This window comes from Pelmatolapia mariae, linkage group LG8, assembly GCF_036321145.2.
Source record: "Pelmatolapia mariae isolate MD_Pm_ZW linkage group LG8, Pm_UMD_F_2, whole genome shotgun sequence".
Taxonomy (NCBI): Eukaryota; Metazoa; Chordata; class Actinopteri; order Cichliformes; family Cichlidae; genus Pelmatolapia; species Pelmatolapia mariae.
In genome coordinates this window covers 19,973,848-19,997,466 of record NC_086234.1, presented here as the reverse complement: position 1 = coordinate 19,997,466, position 23,619 = coordinate 19,973,848, and the positions used below count along the sequence as shown (strand labels likewise).

General features: G+C 40.2%; 3 protein-coding genes across 3 annotated transcripts in view; all 3 read right to left on the bottom strand.

The window, feature by feature from the left end:
• Window positions 1-4,815, bottom strand: part of mpp2b (MAGUK p55 scaffold protein 2b) — a 51,988-nt gene extending 47,173 nt beyond the window's left edge. Inside the window, exon 1 of the mRNA XM_063481446.1 lies at window positions 4,453-4,815. The gene's annotated coding sequence lies outside the window, so the exon portion shown is untranslated. The remainder of the gene's footprint in view (window positions 1-4,452) is intronic.
• A 450-nt stretch (window positions 4,816-5,265) lies between these two features.
• LOC134633213 (peptide Y) lies at window positions 5,266-6,951 on the bottom strand. The gene is made up of 3 exons (XM_063482088.1): window positions 6,764-6,951; window positions 5,578-5,658; window positions 5,266-5,290 (listed from the first exon to the last, which is right to left on the bottom strand). The coding sequence occupies exons 1-3, from the start codon at window positions 6,949-6,951 to the stop codon at window positions 5,266-5,268; spliced, it is 294 nt and encodes a 97-aa protein (XP_063338158.1).
• Window positions 6,952-15,984: 9,033 nt separating this feature from the next.
• On the bottom strand, window positions 15,985-23,433 carry tut1 (terminal uridylyl transferase 1, U6 snRNA-specific). The gene is made up of 10 exons (XM_063482087.1): window positions 23,245-23,433; window positions 22,126-22,316; window positions 21,820-22,026; window positions 21,464-21,578; window positions 21,225-21,352; window positions 20,912-21,138; window positions 20,709-20,818; window positions 20,092-20,214; window positions 17,487-17,579; window positions 15,985-17,405 (listed from the first exon to the last, which is right to left on the bottom strand). The coding sequence occupies exons 1-10, from the start codon at window positions 23,318-23,320 to the stop codon at window positions 16,273-16,275; spliced, it is 2,403 nt and encodes an 800-aa protein (XP_063338157.1). The 5' UTR covers window positions 23,321-23,433; the 3' UTR covers window positions 15,985-16,272.
• Window positions 23,434-23,619: the final 186 nt, after the last annotated feature.

The window sequence follows — 23,619 nt, the reverse complement described above, 5'->3', positions numbered from 1 at the left end:
ATTATCTACTCTGTCTTTTGCTTTGTATTTGGCTTTTTGCTGCTTTGCACAAAAACCCCCAAAAAACAACCAATTTTCTATTTTAAAGCAACATGACTACAATTGAGTGCAATCACTGCATATCATTTGAAAACCAGATATTTAATAGCCTGTGGTTTAAGTGTTACGAGTCTTCCTTTTCCCTCTGGTGACAGAGATTGTAATTAGACTTAAATGTCATGTATGTATCAGTGAAAGGGTAAAGGGCTTAGGCAAAGTGCTGTGAGCTACCCAGGGGGAGCTTTAACAATCAGCACCCTGGCTGGATTTCATTAAAGGATCGCTTTTTCTTTTTGTCGTGATGGAATATAATTGTAGGTGTTTCATTGAACCCAAATGTTTTACACGAAATAACTTACTGACTAATATCTGCATTTATCAAGTATAACGCAATACAGTATGGCATGCGTAAAAATATTAAAATTACAGCGCAATACAGATACTTTTAGTACAGCTCTGGAGTACGCTAACAACATCTGACGCCAGCTTTGTAATGTTTCGGTTTGTCTCTTCATTTCAGCAGCTTTCATTAAAAATGACTAGTTGCTTCATCAACAGTAGTGTGAAAACAGCTTTAGTAAACACAGCGAACGGGTACAGTCATGTGAAAAAGGAAGTACACTCTTTCCCAAGAGAAATCTAAATGCAGAAGCAGAGTGTGATAAAACTAAGTACACCCCATGATTCAAGAGCTTGTAGAACCACTTTCAGCAAAATAATGTGAAGTAATCATTCTCCGTATGACTTTATCAGTCTCTCACATCATTATGGAGGAATTTTGGCCCACTCTTCCCCAATGTGACGTTGTAGTCACATCTTTATATGTCATTTTTGCACGTCTAATTTTGTTCCCTGAAAGGGTTGTTTTGTAACGCCAGGCGACGTCTTTTTTTCAATGTCTACTGAACGTCTACTGTTGTCGTCCGTACAATCTCCATGTACGGGTTAAATCCTTTCAATGTCAAACTTTGACTCATTATAGAAGTTATTTTTGCTTCTATAGACTATGTAGCCACATGTTTCCAGTGGGTGGACGCCATGTTTTTTGTTCAGTAACAGTTATGTGTGAAGGAATGCAGACCAAAGTTCAAATGTTGAACGTCATATTGATGTCTAAGTTGGGTCATGGCTGGAAGTCGAAATTGTAGACTTAGTTTGGACCGACGTACCCAAAATAGACATGATCTGTACATCTATCTAACATCCAGTGTTTAGTTGGTGGGTCCTTGCAGTTTCTCTGAGCATTGCAGTGTCTGACCTTCTGGTGAATTTGTTGGGATGGCTATGCCTAGGAAGATTGGCAATTATTTTGAATGTGCTCCATGTGTAGAATTACAAATTTCAAATTCTTTATCAATGGACTTATAACCTTTCCAAGAAGACAACCATTGCTTTTCTAACATAATGCCTGATATCTTTCTTCCTTGCATTTATGGTAAAACACGCCTGAATGCTCTAGACCAGCCAAACTGCAAAAACCTTTGCTTTTATAAAGATGATCAAACTTACTGATTATCACTTAATCAAATGCCTTTGATTAGCAGCACCTGACTGGTATTTATGCCATTAATTCCTATGGAAGCAGGAAGGATGTATTCAGTTTTGCTAAATAAGTACTGATGTACAATAAGTACATGTGTTGTTCATGAGGTTGTATTTGGACCTGCAAAAAAACAGATGACTTTTTATTATGTTCTGATAGGAAAACCCTTTGAAATTGAAAATTGCATTACAATTCTGTCCTCCAAAAGAGAGGTCCACTACAGGTAGCCTAGCAGGCGACTAGTCCACCTTTTTTTTTTTTTGCCGGGATGTGAACATGTTTATTTCTGTTGTTAAATTAGGCATTTACACGGGGGGTCCATAGGGATTCACTCTTACAGCCACCCTCAAGTGGTGATTCTAGTGACTGTAGGTTTTGGCACTTTCACTTTGGCTCCCTTTTAAAGCTTTGCAAGTTGCCGCCTGGTGCCGGAGGGGCCGAGGTGGCAGGTAGAGAGTAATGAGCAGGTCATTTCTTATGAATAGAGGTTGGGAAAAGATGCTGAGGCTATGTGAACCACGACTCATTAATCTCCCTGTGGAATCAAGCGTGGATGGGGCCTTTCTTTTAGCCTGCTACAATTGATTAGAATTCCTAGTTGATGCAGTAATTCATCACTGGGGCTGTGAAAGCAGTAAGCTGAACAGAGTCACAGTTGAGAATCACTGAAGATGGTTTGACTAAGAGTATTCTGTATGTATCATAAAATAACTTTTTATTGTATTTGCTTGTGACTCACATGTAGCTCTTTGAATCCTCCTGAAAGTTTGAGTAATACAAAAGGATTAGTGTTTGTTTATGCACTAAATTGAGGCTATGACATGCTGACATTTTTTTTCCTGATCTAAATCAATGCCTAGAACTACATTTATTCACATTTTTCCTTGCGGGAGGCATATATTCTCACTTTATATAAACAACAAAAAAATAAATAAAAGTTTAAAGCAAAGCTGCTAAATGATTAAAGAACCTCTTCGGAAATCTTTCTGTTGAAGTGGAGCCACAACTGCCAGTCTTCTAGTCAATCCCCAAAGCTGGGAAATTTATGGTAAACCTCACACTTCCAAAATAAAACTGATAAGAAGGCAGAAGTTTCTTTAATCCCAGTAAAAAAGCTCTTTGAATAAGACCTGTTTGATTGCGATTTGATATGAAAATCCAACAGCGCCATTTTCATTTTTGTTATGGCGCTTTTAGGGAAAGTTGGAATAAATGCTTATCACGTCGAGGGCTCTTCCAAAATAACAGCAAAATTCTGTAACGATTCATTTCTGTCCATGAGATATCAACAAGGCACTTTCCTCCAGAGGGAAAAATATTTGTTACACCTTAAAAAAATCTATAAAAATCCCAGTCTTTGACAACATGAAACTCAAACATGTTTATTTGTTATAATTATTTGAAGCTGCTCCACAACCATTAACTTTATTTTTACAGAAATGACAAATGTCTTACCAATTGGACTTTAGCCATGATCTAAATAAGTGAATAAAATCTGTCTCAGCTGAAGTCATGCTAAACTCAGCACTCTATCTTGTAGATTATGGATCCAAATGCAGGACTCAGGAAACAAAGACTCAAAATTCAGTTTTAAAGCTGTCAGCTCAAAGTGAATACAGAAAGTCCAAATATTTGCAGACCAGGGACCCCAAACACCAGAAATCTCAGGAAACACGGGGCAAGCTGACATACAGGTATGAGGGATGATACGACAAAGGACATAGGACAAAAGATAAACATCGGTCAAATGCATGCTTGTTTCAGTGAGTGCATCTTTAAACATTAATGTCATAAAACACTAATTAATAAATAAAAACCTCGGTCAAATTTTGGGATATCCAATCTTATTGTCATCAAAACAAACCTAAACGCCTCTAATCTATAAATCAGACAAACTCTGTTAGCTACAAATTGTTGAAGAACAATCTGGGATACATTTTAAAGAAGCCACACTTTTAGGCAACATCATTAAACACAATGTGGTAGTTATATATTTTGCTACATTTTAATTTAGAGGTAAAATAAATAGCAATGGTCATTGCCCCTACTTAAAGGAATAATAATAATAATAATAATAATAATGTGCAGGCTAAATCAGAAACAAAGGTCATTTTAATGTTTTTAAATTGAAGACACTAGCAGTACTTTTTAGACTAATATAACGATAATATTTCACATTATAGATTACTTTGCGGCTCTATCCCCAAATGAACCTTTTATTGTGTATCTTCTCTCTTATTGCTCTTTATTTACAAATCAGGCGTATTGTTAGTTGGGTAGTCCTCACGCGCTCAAACACCTGCACTTATCCCCACTATACGGGCATGCGCAATAGCATCGAATCCAGTATGTTACCAATGTTCCCAACAAATCATTTCATTGTACAAAAAAAGACAATAATTCTGCCTAGGGTTGCCATACAGAGCAATACTGTTTGCCTGTTCTGACTTTACACAGAAGCAAACAGCGTGTAGCCTGAGGCCAATTAGGCTAGCTCAATAAAAATTGCATTAGTCCCCCCCGCCTCCCCAAGCGAATGAGCGTAACCTCGAGAAACGACTCCACGACATTACCTGGATTTTAACAGGAATTCCTAATGGCAGCACGGTCTCTTCTCCTCGGAAGCGCTCATAAAGACAAGGAGTGAAATAGCTGGACTTCTTTGTAGAGGGTAGGGTAGCTTTAATGACAAGGACGGGGTAATGAAGACTGAACGTAGCCTGTAACAGTAGACACCTGGCGAGTGGGGAAGGTAGACTACGCCGCTGGGAAAGAATTTGCTTCGATTAACGGCATTAATACTACCCACTGCCGCTAAAAACTAAACACCGCGTGAAAAATAATAATAAACCACAGGATGAGGTGCTCACCTGCCCGGTCACCTTTATCCGGACGCCCTCTCGATATGAGATGCAGGAAGAAGACGAAGAAGGTGTGAGATATCAGACTGACAGTTGCTGGAGCTCGGCAGCCTTTTTTCCCCCTCTGTGCAGTCACTTTCACAAAACCAGCAGCTACCCACACAAACTGCTATCTTTAACGAGACAGCACATAAAAGGGCTCGCGTGCTGATCGAAATGGATCCATTGATTAAAAGCCAGTAGGCTGCCGGATATTAAGCACCGGTCTTGTTTCCCCTCCAAAGGACGTCCAAGAAGGCTTTGTGATGGCAAACGCGTGTTTTGGGCTCGTGCCCCTGTGTGAAGTTAAAGCCTGTCCACTGTCGTCGATGTGAACCCATGCAGGAGCAGCAATAGGAGAGCAGAACTTGGAAATGTGCGTTTTCTAGTTATATAGTGACACCTAGCGGCAATCAAAGTCATTGCAGTTACAGTGCAGCTGCTACAAATACTCTTACTACATCCTCCTATTACTACTACCACTATTACAACTAATAATAATAATGATAATAATAACAATGCAGGATTACAAAAGCACACGTTGGTCGGTGTAATACTTTAAATTCACAGAGGTGTTTATTGTAAATTTGATTTCAATACAAATTATTTACACATTTGGGAGAAGAATTATTACATATACTTGGAAGGGCAAACAAACATAGTGAAGCAAATAGGCATACATGCTTATCATATAATTAAACATATGGCATCACTGGATTCCAAGCAGGTTGGTTCTTGAGGATGTTTTGGTAGTGCGGGATTGTGTGTTGAAATTGGACTCATTTACCACTGGTCAACATAGTCAGAGCTGTTAAGAAAAGAGAGATAGTTTTAAAAAATGGTTTCATTACTTGAACTTTTTTTTGCCCGCTGCATCTTAATAAGTGGTTTGTAAAAGCGCTAAAAGATTTCTCATAGTTAAATATGAGAAATTAGTACTCAGTTTAGTCTGAGTACTAATTAACTGTTGCTTTCTGGTAATGGGGGCTCTTATTCAATATTGGTTATTAGCCTGCCTTGTGAATTTGATACACCTATTTCAATTTTTTCACATTAAAAAAAAAAATCTTCTAGGCATCATGGCATGTTACTCACCGTGGCTCAGTGTCTTGGTTTGAATTTCCTCCATACAGCAGCCAGGCCACTGCCTCCTCAGGGGCTGATCTCTTCCCATACCTGAAGAAAGTCCACACCAGCATATTTAACAAGTACGACTAAATATTAGAGGTTCTTACTCGGGTGATAACTCTCTCTGCTCTTAAGCATTAGCATTTCATCAAGTGCTCTGGTATGATACCATGAGCCTCACTATGACTTCCAACATAAGAACCAGGCAGGTCAGCTGAATGCTGCATGTTGAGTCTCTGAGAGCTAGTTCTTACTTTGGTCTCTGCAGTCTGCATATCAGTTCTGCAGCTGTCTGAGTGCAAAGGAGGATTTTCAGGTTCACTGCCCACTGTACAACAAGGCAAACATACCAGTCAGCTCTGACTATAGTACTGAAGTCTCTTTACTGAAAATCAATGCCTGGCCGCTGAAGAGCAAACCTGCTTTTATTTGAGGTAGGAGAGGCAGCATTGTTAAGCCCTTTGAGTTCAATAGTAGATTCAGCTCTTTTAATTACCTTTAATGACATTATTGACTACACTCAGCATCTATCTGCAGGGAAACCTAAGCACCCAGACATGTAAAAATCTAATTTTGAATATTTATGACTCAGCTTTGACTTTCACCTGTCAGGAAACAAGGAAAATGAATAAAAATCTGTGGTGTTCCAGAATGTGTATTAGAAGATCTGGAGTATCAACAGAAGCATCACAGTCTTTCCTCTGGTCTGAAGCCAGACTTCTCTGCTGTATTATTGTCACTATTAAGCAGAATTATTAAGCATAATAACCTAAAAGTGTTGTCTGGATTGCAGAAAAAGAAAAAAAGCTGGACTCTTCACCAGCATCTGAAAAGCGTTGATTTAAAGTGTTGAACAAACCTTACGTGACTGAGTCACGCCACAACGGGAGGGCTTCCATGCCCCATTTGGCAAACCTTGCAAACCTGTCCTTGAGCCCAAGACTTTAATCCCTCACATCAAAGGAGACAGACTTTGTATCTGATCCAACCAGAGCATGAAGAGGTACCACATCCCTACAAGTTTATCCAGCATCTATTAGCCTTCTTCTCTTCTTTCTCACCTTTTCCATCTGACATATTAGCTTATTTAAGAAAACAACCTGATGCACACCCGGGTTTTCGCTACTCCTTTAACTTTCTTTTAGTGACTCACCTCTGTCTGGTGATGAGGTTGACATAGTGCCTGACGGCTGCGTGGTATTTAGCCCAGTCCTCCGGTGAGGCGTCGCTCCCGGGGCTCTCTGGTTTGGGAGGGTAGGCGTCCGCAAAACTGCTCAGACACACCAGGATGCAAACGACGAGCGCTGCGAGCATCATCCACGATCTGAGCGTGTTGGCCATCTGAGGAGAGAGAAACAGCAAGGAACGATCACATCAAAGGCAAAATCTGCTAAGGCTCTGTTTCACAGGAATAGAGAGTATTACAAAGGTTATATGAAAGTACGCAAAGTGCCAATAAGTTTCGCCATGTGTGTGTCTGTGTGTGTTTGTGGTGAAGTTAAAAATCAAGACGCAACAGAGGAGTAAGAAATAACTTACTGTCTGATTTGTCTCCTGATGATGTGACTGTCACCTCGGCAGTGCACCTCTCTTGTTTCTCTCCTCTCAGTTCACGGTTTTTATATAGTCTGGATGGACATCTGATGCGCACCGAGTTAACGATTAACCACACCCCCCGGCTTTAGTGGCCGTGCGTAAATGGGGTAATGGGGTAATTATGTCCCCCACGAAAAAAAAACTGAAACTAAACTTAAGTGCCTGGGTTCCGATATTTGGCTTTTATCTGAATTCTGAAGTTTTATTGTGTTTATGGGGAAAAGACGCTGATTTTACTGTTGGATTAGCCAGTGTGGGTTCAGCACCACGAACAGCGCATCAGGGCAACAATATAGAAAAGAACACAAACCGCTCTTTAGAAACCATAGCATGGTGTTAGTAGGAGTGAGATATATAATGTTTAACATGTAAGAGAAAACATTATAACACACATTACATATTAACTCTGTAGCCTATCACTGTTCTCACATAGTCCTGCTTTATTTCACGATTACTCAGTGAACTGTTATTTTGTTACACTGCCTCGTTCCCATAGCGGAAAACTTTCTGTATTTCTTTGCATTTATGTGAATGAATTCATTATATGATGAATGTGTTGTCTATGATGCAGCAATGCAACTATAAATTCTGCTGCATAGATTTTTAGTTTCCTTCACTTTCTTTCTTGGTTAAGAAAGAAAATTCTTTAACATCAAACCAGAGTCCCCCCTCCTCTCTCTCTTTTTAAATAGCATGTAAAAAAAAACAAATCAATTCATTAATAACACCACAAATATCATAAATATCAAAGCTTTCTAAATCCTGGCATATAATTGTTAATTTGCAGACATTGTTGTCTATTTCCCAAAATAACTTTTGAGCCGAGCACAAGATCTTTAGTAAGTGGTTATGTCAGTATCAGAAAGTTTATTTCAGTTGATCTTTTATTTACTTTTATTTTTAATTAAACTTTTTTTGGTACCTGGGAGATTAATTTGACTAGATAAAGTAGTGATGGCATGCTTATAAGAGTTGGCAAGCCAAAGTTCAAATTTTTAAAAAAGATTTGTGGAAATGTCTGCTTTTACTTTAAGAAAAGAGACTTCTAGAATTGTCCTAACTTGTGTAATTATTAGTCTGAACATGCTTAGCTTGCTTCAAATCATCACCACAGCATGCATTATTCAAATGGCCCTAAAACCTTTGTTAGGGTAAGGGTCATAGGCCACACGTGAGCGTTTGGGCCATTGCACTCACGTGTAAGTGGCAGCAGTGTGCTTCATTCTCAGTGAATGCTTGAATTAAATGATTTAATGAGGTGTTGGAGAACCAAACATCTAAAATAATAACATAACCTTCATGATGCATGGATGTCATGTTTCTCTGTCCGAAACACTGTGTTCACAAGATACCTTTCAGGTATTGAGTGCTGAGGCTGACTGTTAAGCGCTCACGTGTGTGACCCGTCAAGCAGCTCCAGTGTATCTTGGATCTTCACAATTCGCTGTTCACTTCATGATGCCTGAAGGCATCCTGCAGTGCCTTTGTTGAGGTTTGTGTGCAAGCCGCACAAGATGGAGGTGTGCAGATGGTAAATGTTTTTTGTTTCTCTGCATTTTTTCATTGTTGAATTGTTGTGTGAGAATGAAGCTGTAGGGGATACTTGCAACTCCTTGTTGATTTTGCAACCCAAAGGTTAGCTTGAAATTCACAAAGTCAGCAAACAATCATAAATCTGTTTGTTTTTTTCATGCATTTTGACTGAATCTTATTATATGATATTAGTTAGGATTAAACACAGGGATAAACATGACACAGATGTGCAACGCCACATAGATATTACGTTAGGTAATTCTCCAGAGAATGCTTTCAAATCATCTTCAGAATGCAAGAAAAGCAAAACTACAGCACAATTACAATACATACATCAAAAAGTCAACATTTGCAGTAACATTTTAAAGGCTCGTGTGAGATAATGCATGAATCAGAGATGCTGTCATCATAGAGTAGAACATAAGAGCATGTTTGTCCTGCTTGGCTCCTGAGGGAAGTCATGAAAACTCTTCTCTCCTGTGTTTTATAGAGTTGTAAAAAACAAAGGTTTTTCCTTTGTCTGTCCCTAAGCCCTTGTCAAAAAAACAAGTTGACGCAGGCATAAATTCCACCTGACAGCCTCTGCAAAGCTTTGGACAATAAACAAGAAATTAAAGTGGATGTTCCCTTGCCATAAAGGCTGTAAGTGGATTGTGGTATTGCCCGATGATTGCTCTGACCATTTCTAAGCAATTATTGTACAATAATTCAAACCGATAGCGAGGGGCAATTGTGTTTTATACAACCAACGATGCTGAAATTGACGCAAAATAGCAAAAATGGAATTTAAATTGGTAAATCTTAGCTTTTAACAACCCGACGGGCTTGGATAGGGTGCTTAAATTACACTGATCAAATAATAAATAAGTAGTCTACTATTCAAGACGACCGATATTTGTCCTGTTCATTGTAAGCACCCATTTCCCCAAGATAACAGTGGCTATCCTGTTATTTCTACTCCAGTGGTCAACCTCTTTGCACTCTCTCAAAAGCCCATAAAAGTCAATGGCAAGAAACAATAATATGCACAAGGCAAACTCATTAGCTTGGTGCAATGTTTGTCAGTAAACACCAAGAATGTAACAGGCCCCTGATAAGAGAAAGGGCAGACAGTGAAGTTTTCACAGTCGAATAAGCCCCAGCTAATGCACTTCTGAAGAGCAGTTTGGGCTCCTGCATAGAGGTGAAGTGTTTGGATTGCCATCAAGGCCAAGATAATAGCACCTGCAGGGGTGCCACTGATTTCAAAAAACTTTTTCTCTCTTGTCTTGTTCAGTTTTACCAACTTTTCTTTAGTGATATTGGTGCCGCTGATGTGTGTTACAACGTTCTGTATTACATTTAAAATGAAAGACTTCTTTAGCTTAGCAAAACTTAAGCAAATCTACTTACTGTAGGCATTTACCTGCATTCTCCAAATGTAGCCCTAAAAGCTTTTCTCCTGTAAGTCTGTCTTTACTTTAGATAGTAAACCCACCTCCATTTCCATTTGCATTACACAAGCTAGTTCCCAGTCCAAATAAGAACACACATACACACATATATGCAGGGAGTCCATTGTGGTGTAAGAGCAATCTGCCTGGAGAATGTCTGACTCCTTCCTGCTATTGCAGACAGTAAGGGGGAAATGATTAGGCCCTTTTTATTTTGCCTTATCTCCCGAACGGGGTAGCAGCTAATATGAGCAGAGTGCTTTTCAGACAGCCAGGTCTGTTTGCACACCTCGGGAGACAAAACGGGGCTTTGCCCACCAGCAAAGGGTAATAATTCAAGAGCACATAAGTGGCTCGAAAGGGGTCTATGAGGGGCGCTGTAGATGGGAGGCCAAACATAACACACATTTCTCTTTCACGGTACATACTTACTGTCTGTCTGTCGATGACACATGTGCACACACACATAAAATGAGCTTCTTCGCCACAGCAGGGTCAAATAACAGGTGCACAAGTCAGGGCTTCACATTTTCTCATTTGGTTTCCAAACCAGTGATACCTCGTATTATTTCCTTTCTCCCCCCCAGGGGCTTTCTCCGCCAGCTGCAGCATTCATTGTGACCATTTGTCTGTTTTGGGAAGCAGAGCTGACGCATTACATCAATATCCCGCCAACGGATACGTGTATGAACGAGCTGGCAGCGGCAGTCAGATGGGCGATGACACATAGGTTAGACAGCTCAAGTGGGGCTGATGATTTAATTTGGTGAATGTCCTCAAATATATTACAAATTAAGGAAGCCATTGTGTTATTTAGGTGCCCAACCTGTTCCCTGAAAATCTGTCACGCTCTATAATGTGAGGTGTAAGAAAAAAGGAGATCATACTAGATGTGATTGCAAAGTACCTCATGGAGATATTTGATATTTCCAGTAAGCTGTGGGGATTTTGAATCTGTGGGGGATTGATTTGGGATATCTTCCCGATGGACTTGGCAATTACTCAAAACATGGGAGAATCTAAATGAAGAATACGCCCTGGAGCCTAACAGGCACGGTGCACACCTACCAAAGTCAATTCTTTTAGTAATTACACCAAATGAGTTTCATGGAATTAGTCGGTCATCAATAACTAATCAAGCAACAAAGAGAGTCATTGTTGTCTATGAATGCACGTGTTGTGTGCCCATTTTTAATTCACAAAGGTTACATGTGCTCCTTGGATGCCTTAAAAGGCCTTTAATTAATGCAAACTGTTATCATTATTACCGTTATTGAGCTGTTTCTTAAAGGGGACCTGTGCTCATTTCCTGCTACTGCCAGAGCTCCCTGCCTGAGATGACTGTATTAAGAATATCCCCTCTCACTGATCCTCATATTCGCCTCAGCTGTTTTTCTCAAGTATCCGTTTTCCATTGTAAGAAATTCTAATGCAAAGTCTCGGTTAAATGGCCGGACAAGAGTGCAGACATTTCAGTTAATGTATGACTTGCTTAAGTGCGAAATAAGGCGTGCGTAATACGAGTCAAATTATATAAGGGCGTAGCAAAGTGGCTCAGAGTAGGTTTACTTGAATGAAGGACCATTTATTGAACATAAACTAACCAAGACACAAACATCCAAGCAGGTGGATCCCAGGTGAAGAGGAAGAGACTGAGCAGTTCATCTGGGCCAGCTTTTATAGCCTGGAAGGCCCAGGTGAGCTGCATTACTGGTGACCCACCCATGTCAGCCAATTATAGGTAAGTGTAGGCCAGGACTTCCTTGAGGTAGTGGGAGGGGTGACACAATGAGTTACTCTACAGGTGACTGGATTCTTAGACACACAGGGTTAAAGACAGACTTTAGCTAGGAGTGATAAAAAAAAATTAAAAATGTGCAGTTTTAACATTTATTTGGTGAGTTGTGCTCTTAATAAATGCTGTAAAGTAGCCAAAGAGAACAATTCCAGACCTCCAAATCTCACTGATAAAGAGGACGGTGTAGCTCAGATGGGAAGTCAAGAAAACTATTCAGTGCCCCAAAATTCATGGTTGCCAGTAATGAAAATATCTCTATATCCATCCCATATTCTTGATTTGAGATGGTTCCTAACAAGATCTCTGGACTCTTTCATAATTATGTATCTCAACAACTGCACTGACTTCGTTTAATTCAATATGGTGATGATAGTCTCCAAGTAAGCTTTTAATCTACAGTGGGAGAACCACCCATCCCACATCCTTCATCAAATCCATGCTACTGTTCTTATTATTCTTTAACCCTTAACCTCCTGAGATCCAGGCGCTTGTCTGGGATGCATTTTTAATTTCTCCTGGTGGAATTAGTTGGACCTGATAAAAACAAAAACTAACAATCACGTTTGATACAAATAGTGCAGAAAAGCCGAAATGTGATGCCTGTAAATGAGTTTGTCCAGTTTCTGGGTGTTGATGCATCCACACAAGGGATGATGGCTTCCAGATAAAACACACAAACTCATTGGCTTTCAATTAAGCATTCCTGGTACTAAATCAGCTGCTGCAGGACACTTTGAGCTATTCTGTTACAGAGTTGGCGTTCTGTGTCAATGACATGATGATAACTAGTTGCCGTGGTGCTCAAATGTGACTCCAATGCAAATGTAAATAAGGAAATTGAATTTATTGACTTTGGGCTCCATTCCCAAAGTAACAGCTAACATGTATGCCTATGTGAATCAGTTAATAATGTGCATAATATATCTTAAATAGGATTTGTATGACCCAACAGGTGCACATATGGAGTGTGTCATGTATACAGTCAGTCACTATGAAAACCTCACTTTTGCAAGGAACACAATGCACGTAATCTCGTGCACTTTTGTGCATTGGCAGTATCTTTACAGACGTGTAAGGTAACAAAAAGAAATATTTAAAATCTTGATTTGAATCTAAAACTTTTGAACTGCCAATTTGAAGGAAAGGTTTTTACAACAGATTGCCTTCCTCGGTGAATGGAAACTTGAGGAAAATAGCTTGTATGAGTGTGGCCACAACTAGTAATGTTTTTTTTTCTTGACTCTGACCAGCAGCAAATACCCTGGCAGTTTTGCAATCAATCACTTTAAATCTCAGGCTTTAAAGTGTGTGTGTGCACGTGTGTGTGTGTGTGTGTGTGTGTGTGTGTGAGTCTTTGTTTACCAGCAGCACCTTTGAAAACAAGCGACGGTGATATTGGAGTAGCCTGGAGAGCCGGTGAAAGATAGTGCCATCAAGAATAAACCACAGACAACAACAGTAATTGTTTCAGCTTAAAAAACAAAAAAACAAAGAAACAAAGAAACTTGAAAATAAATCTACAAAGACATCCATCTATTTTCTTAACCACTTACCGACTACAGCATCAGAGGGTTTGGAGCCTACATCTGACTTTGGGAATAAAGGGTATTTAGGGGTTTTTTGTTGTTGTTGTTGTTGTTGTTGTTGTTGTTGTTGTTGTTTTTAAAGTACTGGGTATGAATCATCACAGTTGATTTTGTGACCACTGATCATAAAATCTAATCATGCTTGAGTCCCATGTGACCATTTATGTCAGATTTAAAGAAATTTCCCTAAGGACTTCAAACGGCGTCTCCTTGACGATGACAGGACGAATGGATGGAAAATTCCTGTCGCTGGCTGTCACAAAGGCATAGCGAGGCAAAGAGGTGGGGGCTCTGTGTGGCTGGACAGTAGTGCTGTGAGCCAAATGTGGACGCTAAAATAAAAATGCCGACTGTTTTTTTTCGCAGATTTAACATTTTTAGCAGGCCAACATCTTTTTGTTTGCACTAAATTATAGCTCAGGCTGTTAAGAGCAGAATATTTATGACTACTGGCGGTAGTCATAAGTATTGTAAAAACATAAATTGCGCCCTGATGATGGCGCAAGATGAAGTTTAATGGCAATTAAAGCTCTGGTCATGCATTTGAATTTAATGGCAGCCCTTCCAGTTGTTGAGGTTTTTTCACTCTGTTGGTTCACCATCTCACCAAAGGACTCCAGGTATTCTGAAGGTCTTTCAGAGGTTTTTTTTTCTTTTTCAGTCCAGTCCTTGTCCATGACCATTTTCAGAGGAATATTTGTTTGTTAGGTTACTAAGCAACACTGATCTATTAATGATTCAAGTAGAAAAAAGGCAAGAACCGATGCTGTGATTACACATAACAGACAACTTAGCAAATAACCAATTTTAACTCGTATTTGAAGGCACTTTATTCCTACCAGCCTGTCATAAAAACGCACGTCTTTAGTCAAATCTATGACAAATCCCAAAGATAGTTTGCCTGACATGAAATAGTATTTTTGTTCCAGCAAGGTGATTCCAAAAGAGTTGTTAACATGAAAGTTGATATATATAAAAACTAACTGCAATAGATGACGAGTATGTGAAAGTCATATCCTTTAGAATTAGAAAAACATCAGCGAAGACCTGTCACAGGACCTGAGAGATGGATCTGACCCTTCAGTTGATCCTTCTACTGTTCACTGACGCCTCAGCAGAAATGGTCTCAGTGGAAGTATGGCTGTGAAGAAGCCATTCTTAAGGAAGAGAAACAGGGAGAAAAGGCTGAGGTATTCCAAATTCCACAGGAACTGGAGTGAAAATCAGTAACAACAGGTCTGGTGGAGTGATGAATCCAAATTTGACAATGTTTGGTTCAAACGGTCGTCACCACATATGTTGGAGATCTTGTCAAAATTGATGGAATTACGAAAATGGAAAGTATGATGAGATTTTGATCCAACGTGAATCTGGAAAGCATCCGATTGTCAGTATTAAATCATTTTGCTTAACAATCATTCTGAACACGATGCCAATACAGTAAAAGCAGACCTGGCTAGAAAAACCCACAACTGACCAACTATCAGTCATGGGTGGGCCTCCCCAGAGCCTGATCCTTAACATTACTGAAGCAGTGAGAAAAGAACAAAAGGCAGCCAACATCCAAAGAAGAGCTTTGAATGTCCATCAAGACATCTGGAGAACTAATCCTGAAGACGATTTTTCAAAAATATGAGAAGAAGTAAGAGTGTTCAGGATGCATTGAAGAATAAAGGTGGCAACACCAAATGTTAACTTTCGACCTCATTAGAATTACACAAACTCTGTATTTTCTTTATTTACTCAGAAACACGGATGTTTGCACATTTTAATAAATCTATTTCCATTATTTTGCTTACAAAATGTAAAGGAAGGAGGGGAGGATCGTGAAATATGGACCGAAAATCAAACCAAAACTGCACATTGCCACAAGTTTCCCTTTTTTAATAGCAGTCAGACCCAAAATACACTGTGAATCATGAGGGATCACAAATATCGTGACCGGCTGGGTCATACGTTACAGTTTCCTCTCTAATAATGTGGCAACAATAAACATCCTGTCATTAATGTGAACCGGCGTCAGATTAACATGTACTATCTCATCTCAACGCTCTTTATCATCACGGCTATCTCCATAGGCCTATCTAACTAGCAGACCATCTGTATTTCCCTATAAAAGTGAGATGAATGATGTTAATCAGCACATGGGAGCTCTGTGCATCCCTCAGCTCCACCTTGTCCTGCTGTAATAAAGCAGACTGCCTGCCTGAATAATTACTCTCATCTGTCTAAGTCATATGAGCACAGAGAGGACGAGGGAAACAGGAAAAAAAGAAAGCTTCGCCCAACGGCTTCTTTCTGGAAAACCGTGAAACAAACAACTCTATTTTTGCAAATTTGTTACACTTTACAACTCTTTATGTAAAAGAAAGTGTTGACAGGAAGAGTTTTTACAAAAGGACTTTATTCAGCTGAAAACAAGATGTGGAGCTGTCTAAACCAACAGAATGACTTTGAAAATAAGACAGTAAAACTAAGTCACGTCAAACTTAAAAATGGGCTAATCAGAACCTCAAATGTGAAATATTAAAGAACTCAGAAGTACAAACGTACAGTATGAATGAAAACCATTACAAACATTCTGACAGAGCCAACACGTATATAATAGACAGCTGTATGTCCCTTTTTTTAATGATTCATTTACGCAGCATTTACTGCAACTTTTTTTCATAACTAATACAAAAAAAATCTTTCATTTAGGGAAACATATTGCCTTTTAAGCACTAGCCTCTTCTTTTTCTATCAATGTCTCTACCATCTTGGGTAAGAAAGCTTCCAGGAAATGAAAGAAGTCTTGAAACACTCCTGTCTTGTCGCTGCTCGGCTCTAACTTGAGCACTGCCCTTGTGCTTTCTGTTCCTCCCAGCATCTGGGGCTGAACATTAAACTCCAGGGGTTCCTTGAGCTCTGGCTCTTTTTCAATGATGAAAGCCGTAACCTGGGACTCCAGCTCCACACAGCTGCCCTCTGGCCTCGAGTCAGCATCTTTGATCAGCTCCCGTTTCACTTTCCTCCTGCCCGCCCAGACTACGTGTTTTTGCATGCACATCCACGCCGGGAGCTCAGGCTTTCCTCGTCTCGCCATTCTTGGCTTTTTGCCTTGCGGCGACACCGAAGCATCACTGCCAGAAGACAGCCGCCTCTTGCCACCGATAACAACTGTACCCAGAGGGCTGGCTTCGATTTGGGCTTCAGCACCGTCAAAGCTGTCACTGAGTGACGATATGACAGAAGCTTGTGTAGTTTCCATTTCCTCAGCAGAAATGGACGAGTCCTCGCCAAATACGGCATCTTTAGAGGGAGTGAGGTGACACTTGAGAACATTTTTCAGTACTTCCTCTACAGCAGAGCAAACTCTCTGAAACCACAGCAGCCGGAAACCGTCTCCCGCTGCGTGCAGTTCGTCGCGCAGTCGTTCTGGGAGCGAGGCCGACTTGAACGGGATACTGATGGTCAGCTGCTCTGTTTTGCACGGTGTCGCTTCCCCATGTGGGCTAAATAAGCGCACTAGGCCCCACGATTTCCCCTTGGTGGATTTTCGCTGATACTGCAGGCTGCGGCAGTACTTCTCAGCCTCTTGGCACTCCCTCTGAAAGCTGCGCTGACAGCGTTCATTCAGGTTTCCCGCTACATTGTGGGAAAGCTCAAAGGGGTCTAAGAGGTTTAGGGGGCCAAGTTTGGGACGCTGCTGATGGGCCTTGGTGGACTGGTCCTCTTGCAAAGCATCATCCTCTTTATTCTGACTGAGGAAATCTGTGATTGGAAATGAACGGCCCTCCCTAACAGATATAACATTACTTGCAAAATCAAACTTGGCATAAAAGGAGAAGAAGCCAGCCAGCAGGGTACCTGGACAGAGAAACGATTTGTTTAGAGTGAGGAAATCTCTGACTAACACATTTCTTTCTTTACATTTTAACTTTAACTTACAGAGCTGCTGAGTGTTCTTGCTGGGGGGAACAGCAATAGGCTGACTGGGGAAGGTGCAGTTCCAGCCTTCAATCTCACACTCTTCCTCCTCACCTGCAATCAAGTTAATAATTATTAACACAGGTTAAACAGTTAATACATAAGCTAAAGTCACAGCTAAAAGACTAATACATTATCTAAGTTACCTTTAATACAAATGGTCATTTTAGTCTGTCTGCAAGACAAAATATATTAAGAAGTATTTTGTTTTTTAGTAACGTTTTTCTTTAAATGAAACAGTTAATTGTACGGTGAGTCACAAAAAGTAGGGTCAGGTAAATCTTGGTGCTCATACACACAGATTTGTTCCTAAGTGCAAGTGATGAGAGTTTAGGGAATTCAAACTAAACAGTAGTTTAAGGAAGAAAAATTTATTTATATAGCATATTTGAAACCAAAGTGCTTTACACTAAAATAAAATTGAATAAACAGGTTTCTAAAAAAAAAAGCATTGACGCTACACGCATTCACAGGGTTTACATGAAAAACCAAACAGTAATCAATCATCCAAACAGAGGTCCGGCAAAGTTTCCAAAAGCATAACAGAAAAGCTGTGTCTTTATTTTAGATTTAAAAACAGCCGCATATTTATCTGAGGTCATTTGGGAGGTCATCCCATAATTTCTGGTGCAACAGCAGCTTCTCTGGAAATAAGCTTCAACCACAGAGTGATTGAGAAGCAAACCTTAAAGATCTCCAGGGAGCGTATCCAACACAAGAGACAACAAACTGTGCCACTTTATACTGGACTCTGTAATGCACCAGAACCAAAGCTGCCAACGCTGGAGGAACGTGATCTCGCTTTTTCGTCCTACTCAGTAATCAGCAGCTGCAGCGTTTTAGACTAATAGTAAACAGGCAAGAGATGATTGATTAACTTTAGCATACAGTCCATTGCAGTAGTCCAGTTTATATGTAACAAAGACATGCTCCTTTCCAGATCAGAAGGATTTTGTTTCTGAGCTCTTAATCTATTCCTTTGTCAAATTTCAAATTTTTGTCAAAGATTGTCTCAATGTTCTTAACCGGTGTTTTGGTACAAAAAGAAATCTTAAGGGGTCGTGAGCCACTGAAGGAGCCATGACTCTCCCTAGGACAAAAAACCCAAAACATCAAAATGGAAATATATACAAGAGAATATATTTTTTCTCTTCCTGAAGCATTCTTCAGGAATCGTTCGCCAAGCTTTTTGAAGGACATTCACTGTAAATACATTGGAACTAACATTTACAAGGTGTGTTTGCTAGTCCCAAAAACTGTCTATTAGCTACAAAAAACAAAACAAAACTAGTCTGAGAAAAAGAGTTTTTAAGAAGACAAGTACTTTTTTTTTACTTAAGTCAGAGGTAAAGCCGTGTGTTCAGCTTGGGGAAAGCAGATTGCTGTTTAATTACTACAATTTGAAGAAAGAAATATAAGAACTTGAATGAGCAGAACATATATCTAAAGCTTTGTTAGCAAAGCTGCAAAAAAAGCAAGGACTTTTCACTGAGCTGTACAAATCCAGGTATGCAGCAGTCAGGACCAGCTTTGTGATTTCCCAGAAAATCACATAAAATTAACACTGAGCAGAACTGAGTTCAGCTTATTGGTGCACCTACCCACAAAAGCACCTCATGTGGACCCTTGGGTAAATTAACTGGCCACCTCTGACAATCACTAAATACTCACTGTTCTACCTCTACCAACCTCCGTACATATTAATGATGATATTAACCAAAATTTTTAATTTGGATTCATCACTCCATCAGACCCGTTGCCACTGGTTTTCAGCCCAGTTCTTTCTCCCTGTGCCTCCTCCTTAATAATGGTTTCTTGACAGCCACCCTTCTACGGAGACCATTTCTCATGAGGCTTCAGTGAACTGTAGATGGATTAACTGGTCAGGTGCATCTCTCACATCCTGTGTCAGGACTTTGCTGGATTTTTTCTTAACGACTTCAGATACTGTTCATCTGCTATAGATGTTTTTTGAGGCATTCCACTTGTCCAGTCTGCACATTTTTTAAGCAAACACTGTGCAGAGATAAGCCAGGCTTTAAAATTACTATTTTGTGCACTTCTGTGCCTATTAAACAGTGTTATCTTTGGCATTTTTCACAGATTCAACTAAATAAAAAGAGAACAGATTATGTGTTTTTGTGACAGGCTGCTAGTAACAAAGTGCCTAAATTTAAAAATTGCTTAGTTGCTTGTTATGTGTAGACACAACACAGGTTCTTGCTTTGAATTAGGTGCCTTTTTTATCCTTGGATGACTCACAGCTCAGTTCTAAGTGACTTAACAAACAAAGAAACATTCCTCTGATATTTGTCAGGCACAACAACTGGATTGAAGAGGATTTAAAAAAGCAGCCAATGCCCAAAGAAGAGCTTTGAAAGACCTTAAGAAAGCCCAGAGAACTATTGCTCAAAACTACTTTAAAAATGATTAGCAAGTCTGGCTCCTTGGAAGCAAAATATAAAGAAATAAGGGGTGGCTCAAAACTTTTGCACAGTACTGTATTTAGTTGGTTAAGTATACAAAAATGTCCTTGTGTGAAGTGTAGAAGCAATGCAGCACTTACAGGCCAAGTCTTTGAGCTGATCCACTGTAGGGAGGACAGGAGGCTCACAGTTTTGCAAGAAGAAGATGATCAGCAGCGTGAGAGCGTAGTTGTTCAGAAGGGGACCGGCACCACTGGGATTACCTACACACCACAATGTGACAGTATTACTACGAAGAAGAAACGAATCAGAACACAGCCACAAGTTTTTGTTGGGTTTTGTCACCTGTTTGTTTACGCACTCGGACTGACGGTGACTCACGCAGCCATAACGTCATTACAGTTCACTAATAAACCCGAGTAACTGTTGTGCTGCTGTGACAATTGGAATAGAGGAACCATGGCTCAAGAGTAAAGGTAATCACCAGAAAGGCAATTAGCAGTGTCAGTGAGCAACATTCATTAAGATTTTAATATGAGTCGACACTGGCAATAGAAGAAAAAAAGCTGTTTGTGTCGTCTTATTTCATCATAACAAGGTAATAAAATTGTAAAATCACTCTTCTCGCATTAGTGAGAGGCAGTGAAGTTCTACTGACATCTGTTGACCAGAAAATGAAATAACCACCTAAAATACAGAGGAAACTGAAACACGGGCATCTGTTTCAATGATCTTGTTTTAAGTTGCTGCGTCTTACCTGCAAGCTGCTTCTGCTTGGCCCAGTACCGGATCGTGTACACAAGAGGCCTCAGCCTTTCATCAATCCCTGAGCACAGCTGGAGGAAGCGGGTGTTTCTTACTGCTAGTCTAGTGAGGAAACACAGCTGTTACGCTCACAGATAAAATAAAAACAGAGCTGAATACAGCCGATGCTGCACAATATTGCATTCGCTCACCAACCTGTTATTAATGGTGATGTCCCCCTGCAGGTTAAGCTCACGGTGATGGAATTTGACTACGGGGAGACGAGCGCTGCTGACCACGTGGACTTTGTGCACGCTGGGCACGCAGCGTTTCAGGATCATCGCCACGAGGTCGAGAACCTCAGCTGGAGTGGCTGTGGACAGGTCGATATCAGACAGTATGGAGTCCTCAGACCGCCCATCGTCTGACACGCCTTCACCTGGCTAAAAAAAGAGGGAATCTCAACCAAAGGCGTCTTCTTTATCAAGCTACATGTGTGATATTATGTGACCAAATGTGCGCATCGAACCTGTTCTGTGGTTGACTTGGCATGAGCCTGGAACACCTTGGTGTTTTCTAGGTCTAAGAACAGGTCCAGGTCACATGAATGGATGCCAAACGTGTTGACAGATGAACCAAATGGGAGAATCTGGCTGTCTGCAAACCACCCAACATATGGCCACAAAAGTCAGAAAAACATTTCCTTCTGCTCTTTTCCCCTCCCCAGTATGCATGCAAGACCTGTGTACGGATATTTACAAAGATCACCTGGGAAAAACTCTACAAAAATCTCCTGCATGAGTTGAACCAGCAAGCTTCGGGCGTTCTTTTCATTTTCTCCCAGCTGAAATTGCTCAACAACGTGCTGCATCTGGGCGTTCACCTAGAGGGGAACAAAGGGCAACACCGTAGTCCCTTTGTTAACAAACATACATGTTATAAGCTCGTCTAGTCTATTCTCAAGGCTGCATATTTTAGATTACACTAAACTTGTCTATTAGCAGGGAAACTGCTTCATAAAAGTAAGAGTCAAGAGTTTCAGGGCTACACAAGCACCAAACAAGTGTATTTGTCATTTTTTAAAGACACACACATTTTAGCAAACTTTAGAAGAGGATGCTTACAGACACCAACTGACACAAGTCAGGTGTGAGGCGGTCAAGAACTTGTTGGAGGTTCTCGGGATCGTTCTTCTTCTTGGGAATCAACTTGAAATTCTTCTTTTCCCGAGGTTTGATGCGCAGCTTCAGGCCTTTCAGCTTATGCTCAATACAGGACAGAGCTGCTTGGATGCTGTCTGTCTCGCTGAATTGCACGATGGCATACACACCCTGTGAGTGCAGAGGAATAAAGTCATGCTTTAATAGAAATGCAGTGATTTGGGGTTGCTTTAAGACTGTGCACATCTGGATTGCGTACAGTTGTCTGACCTTGTCTTTGTCAATGATGACATCTGCGACTGACCCAAACTGCTGAAAATACTCCGCTAAGTCAGTTTGGGAGATATCAGGATTGATGCCACCAACGTACACGCTGTGGTCTTCCTGGGTCTTCCTAGTGGCCCGCACGCCACTCAGCGTCTGATGCTTCTTCCCTTTCAGATGCTGATCCAAACTTGCCGCTGCAGGACAAAAATAATGCTTCAATAAAGTTCAGGTACGGGCTCTGGAACGGGTCAGATGCATCTCTCAGGTCCTGTGCCAAGTGTTTGCTGGATTTTATTTTATTTTTTTTACTTTGAGACACTGAACATCTGCTACAGATAAGTGTTTTTTTTGTTTTTTTAAGCCTGACATTTTTTTAAGGACACACTGTGCTGGTTAATAGCTTTTTGAGAATCATCTTGTTTATTATTTTGTGCCTTTTAAATTGTGTTATCTTTGGCATTTTCATAGACTCAACTAAAGAAATGGGAACAAAATATATATTTTTGCAGCATGCCGCTAGTAACAAAATGCCCAAATATACAATTAAAAGTTGGTTCTTTACTAAATTTTCTGTTATGTGTAGACACAACCATGATCCATCCCTTGAGTTAGATATCTATATTTTTTTCATTTTTGTATGAGCCAAAGGTATGCGTTAACCGGCTTAACAAACAAAAGATTACTCTGAATATGGTCAGGTAAAATGACTGGACTGTAAATGAGTGAAAAACAGTCCATGTCAAAAAAACAAAACAAAACAAACAAAACCTTGAGGCTGGAGAACTAGTGCTCAACAATACTTTACAACATGGCAAGAAAGTCTGGCTGCTTGGAAGGAAACTATAATCCTTCAGATCAAGACTTTTGCACAACGCTGTAGGAAAAATTAGGAATTTTCTATGTAATGTTAAACTTTAAAGCTACGGAAAATAAAGCAGACATAACTTAGTAATGCATGTGTAATTTGCAAAGTGCGGTAACACTCATTAAATTTGAACGGAAATGACTGCAACGCTCAAACTGTCGCCGCAGTTTTATTAGTTATCTGTAATTTAAAGAAACTATTACATTCACAGCACTTCAACAGACTCGTATATGGTTGAGTTAGCTTCCGTTACTTACAGTTGGGTAAATTGACGTTGCACAGGGTGCAGTGAAACCCTCTCGGCGTTGTTTTTATGTCACTGTGCTCTGACATGATGTAAAGAATAAGTTATAACGACAAACGCAGGAAGCACAAAAGTCGCTAGCCAAGCTTGAGGCCAACAACCTTCCACGCGCCTCTCAAATCTCCCTCCAGCGTCGACTCCGCGTTTGCTTTCAGTCCGTCATCAAACTCCGTCCGGGTTGCTCCCATGTTTTTAATCATAAAGTTCCTCTTAGCTCTTGAACTACAGCACTCACTGTAGCAGGAATAGTCTGTGGAAGTTTATTTATAAAGGAGTGGCATTGAGGCCATAGAGAAGCGCTAACATTAATTTAAAAAAGAAATATTTT